The sequence below is a fragment of the Elaeis guineensis genome, chromosome 4 (assembly GCF_000442705.2).
Source record: "Elaeis guineensis isolate ETL-2024a chromosome 4, EG11, whole genome shotgun sequence".
Taxonomy (NCBI): domain Eukaryota; kingdom Viridiplantae; phylum Streptophyta; class Magnoliopsida; order Arecales; family Arecaceae; genus Elaeis; species Elaeis guineensis.
The window spans coordinates 54,533,999-54,538,263 of record NC_025996.2 but is presented as its reverse complement, the minus strand read 5'-3'; the positions used below and the strand labels follow the sequence as shown (position 1 = coordinate 54,538,263).

The 4,265-nt window shown below is 41.5% G+C and overlaps 1 protein-coding gene across 1 annotated transcript; it reads left to right on the top strand.

The window, feature by feature from the left end:
- Positions 1 to 981: 981 nt before the first annotated feature.
- Positions 982 to 2,890, top strand: LOC105036082 (polyphenol oxidase, chloroplastic-like). Its single transcript, XM_073256566.1, has one exon. It carries the CDS (start codon positions 982 to 984, stop codon positions 2,764 to 2,766), a length of 1,785 nt encoding a protein of 594 aa, XP_073112667.1. The 3' UTR covers positions 2,767 to 2,890.
- The last annotated feature ends 1,375 nt before the right edge of the window (positions 2,891 to 4,265 follow it).

Below are 4,265 nucleotides of genomic sequence, written 5' to 3'. Positions count from 1 at the left end.
GATGTGTATAGCAGTAATATGATGTGTATGGAGATGGGGTAGAGATGAGATCGATCGTCAATGTTAGAATCAATGAATCAATCATGAATTAATAATTCAGAAATAAAAATATTGGTGATGAAGTTAAAAATTTATGTACAGATTGAGTCGGCGTATGGAACTGTGGTCGATATATGGGTCAGTTATGATTAGAATCTACCCATACATTCGAGTCCGGATCAGATTTTCACCCGTAACCTGTGATATTTTTACGGAAGAAAAAACACTGCCTTTATTGTTTTTGTCTCTTTCTTATTAATACGTGCTCCTTTCCGTACATCTTTAGTTAAAATTACGTTTTCAAGCCAGCTGTACAACCTCACGAGACACAAAAAGACAAAAAAATACTAACACGTGGCTTCTCCTTGTCAATGCACGTGCTAAAAAATGAAATTACCAAGTAATGGCAGGCCCCCCTAAACCAAATTGATTTGCGGCCCCCTCCCTGGCTCCATGCTCCTTCCAAAGGCTTTTTGAACAAATGTTTCTTTCAGAAAACTACTCTCTCACAATTTTTTAGTATATTTTTAATAAAAAAAATTACTTTTAAAACTCTATGCACTTACCAGAACCAATCAAAGTCTAACATAAATATTAATTTCGTAAATAATTTTTTATTACAATAGATTTTTTATCATCTTTAAGTTTCAATGAATTTTGATTATTTAGAGTCTTATGTTAGAAAAAAAGATTTCAATCCATATAAATCATATTTTTTCTTGACTCATAACCGATGTGGAACTAAATAAGTTCTCTCTACACCATAATATCTATAAAAATTGATAAAATATACAGTAATCAATAAAATATAAAAATTTTTATGGATTTATTATAGATTTGACGTGGTATCATAGTTGCAATGAATATTTTTTCCCGTTCCGCGCTATAAATCGACCACATGCTTCCCTCTGTTATTGCAAGTGCTAGAACCAGAAATTCCCAATGGCAGGCCTCCCTCAACCAAATTTATCTTCCTGCTCCCTCTCCACCTGCCCTAGCTCCTTTGCATGCCCCTTCTATCCACAGAGGCCTCGGGTCTCTCTTTCCTTTAAGACATCTCACGTCCATCCCAGAATCTCATGCAAAGCAACAAGGGATGAACATGAGAAGCCCATGCCCACCACGGAGGCCATAGGATCTTCAGGCAAGCTCGACCGCCGTGATATGCTCATCGGCCTTGGTGGGCTCTACGGAGCTGCCGCCGGACTTGGAGTCAACCGCAAGGCCCTCGGACTCCCCATTGAAGCCCCGGACATTTCCAAATGTGGCCCCTCCAACCTCCCATCCGGCGCAACAGCTACTGACTGCTGCCCACCAACCACCTCCAAAATCATCGACTTCAAGCTCCCGCCACGCTCCGACCCCCTTCGCATCCGCTCTGCCGCCCACGTAGTTGACTCAGAGTACTTGGCAAAGTATGCCAAGGCCGTGGAGCTCATGAAGGCCTTGCCGGCCGACGACCCACGTAACTTCACCCAACAGGCTAACGTCCACTGCGCCTACTGTGATGGCTTTTACGAGCAGATCGGCTTCCCTGACCTCAACCTCCAGATCCACAATTCCTGGCTCTTTTTCCCCTGGCACCGGTTCTTCCTCTACTTCCATGAGAAAATACTCGGCAAGCTCATTGGCGACGAGACCTTCGCGGTTCCCTTCTGGAATTGGGATGCACCCGCTGGCATGCAAATGCCTTCCATCTATACCGACCCTTCTTCGTCGCTATATCACAAGATTCGTGACGCCAAGCACCAGCCACCGTACCTCGTCGACTTCGACTTCGACGGGCAGGACCCATCCTTCACCCACGACCAGCAAATCGACTACAACTTAAAGATAATGTATCGCCAAGTGATCACTAATGGGAAGACAGCACAACTGTTCATGGGATCCCCCTACCGCGCCGGGGACCAGCCAGATCCTGGCTTAGGCTCGATCGAGGACGTGCCGCACAACACCGTCCATGTATGGACTGGTGATAGGAACCAGCCAAATGGAGAGGACATGGGCACTTTTTACTCAGCTGCCCGTGATCCCATCTTCTACGCCCACCACTCCAACATCGATCGCATGTGGTATGTGTGGAAGATGCTCGGTGGAAAGCACAAGGACTTCGAAGACAAGGACTGGCTCAATTGCTCCTTTCTCTTCTACGACGAGAACGCCGACCTAGTTCGAGTCAAAATTGAGGATTGTCTGGATACTCAGAGGCTCCGCTACACCTACCAAGATGTCGAGATCCCTTGGCTGAAAACTCGACCCACTCCCAAGGGTACTGCGGTGGCGAAGAAGGGGGCAAGATCACCACGAGCCGTCACAGAGGCGACGTTCCCGGTGACCTTGGACTCGTCAGTGAGTGCGACGGTGAGGCGGCCCAAGGTGTCGAGGAGCAGGAAGGAGAAAGAGGACGAGGAGGAGGTCCTGGTGGTCGAGGGGATCGAGTTCGACCCCGACATGTTCATCAAGTTCGACGTGTACATTAACACGCCGGAGGAGGAAGGGGTTGACCCTGGGTCAACTGAGTTTGCCGGGAGCTTCGTCAACGTGCCTCACAAAAACATTCGCAGCAAGAAGGAGAAGAAGGTGAGGACGGCGCTGCGACTGGGGATAACGGACTTGCTGGAGGACCTCAGGGCCGAGGCAGACGATAGTGTGCTCGTCACGCTGGTTCCGAGGCAGGGGAAGGGAAAGGTGAAGGTGGGTGGGCTCCGGCTTGAGTTCTTGAAATGAAGATATAAGTCAGCAAGTTGATAGGCTCTGGCTGCTGCAGTATTACTATTAGTAAATAAAAGCGGCAACCTTGATTTTCCGGTCCAAAGGGTTAGAGTTATATTTGGATAATGCTGGTGGTGTCTGGGCGGTCGAGATTTTTGTTATCAATATCTTGGCGAAGAAAAAAAAAAAAAAATATATATATATATATATTTAAATAATTATTTATTTATTTATTTATTTTAATAGAATACTGATAGTTCTATTTTAGAGTCGTCACAAGAAATTAGATTATTAGTGATGACCAATCATTGTCACTAACAGCTATTTTACCATCGCTAATACTACCAGCGATGGCGTTCTGTCGCTAATTGATAATCGAAAAAATCTTAATTATTAATTATCATTATTAATAATAAATTTTACAGCAGTCGTTAATAAATAATATTAGTGACAGTATTAGCGATGGTATTAGTGACAGTATTAGCGACAGCCATATTCCATCGCTATTTATTTTTTTATTTTTAAATAAAATTTAAAAAATTTAAACATAATTAGTAACGACTTTTTTATCGCTAATGTCGTCGCTAATAATTATTACAGATGACTAACGCCATCGCTAATGCCGTCGGTAATATTTAATTTTATTTTTTTTAAAATTTGTAATAATATTTTGTTATTAGCGATGGTTAAACCGTTGCTAAAATCGTCGATAATAATTAATTTTTTTTAAAAAAATTATAATAATATTTTTTAAACCCTATTTTAATTAATCACAATCAATTATGGTTCCTAACATCTATTATAATTAAAATCTCAAGATTATATGACAATCATAAATAAAAAATTAATTATATTATATTAAAATATAAATTAAATAATTTTATACGTAGTATAAAAAAATATAATACATCAAAATAAAAAAAAATCAGTCCAAATCATCCTTGTCATCCTCCTACTCCTCTCCAGCAGCTGGTGGATGAGAGCCGGATGTCCCAGCATTCTGAAACGAAGAAAAATAAAAGCTTATTAATAAGTTTCGATATGGAGGAATATCTTTCGATACACTCCTTCGATTTTTGAACAAATTATTCCTACACATTCCATTTGATGATATAAAGCTATAGATACCCTCGATCCATTAATTGGATGATTAGATTGAATTTTTAGCCCCTAGATCTCCTTCCCTGACTCAAATCTTAATATATGAAGCTTCTAAGTATGAAAACTTAAAACAAGTAAAAGAGTTTACTAATAAAATTATCTGATGTGATGGTTGAGACAACGAGCTCAGCGGGTCGTGCAGCTGTGGATCTTGGAGAATCTCTACGATCGTATTGTGAATGACATCCTAAAAGCTCTAAGGTCACTGATTCAGAAACCTCTGCACGACCTCCTCCACGTGTGCATCGCTCCAAGTCTTAGACGTCGAGATCTATGAGGACGCTAAAGAATATCGAGCTACTGGAGAATCAAAGTTGTGGCCGAATCCTTTTCCTGGGTATAGATTAAAAGTA

What these genes read in the sequence shown, in the direction of transcription:
- LOC105036082 (XM_073256566.1), top strand. Translation starts at nt 982, where the DNA reads ATGGCAGGCCTCCCTCAACCAAATTTATCTTCCTGCTCCCTCTCCACC.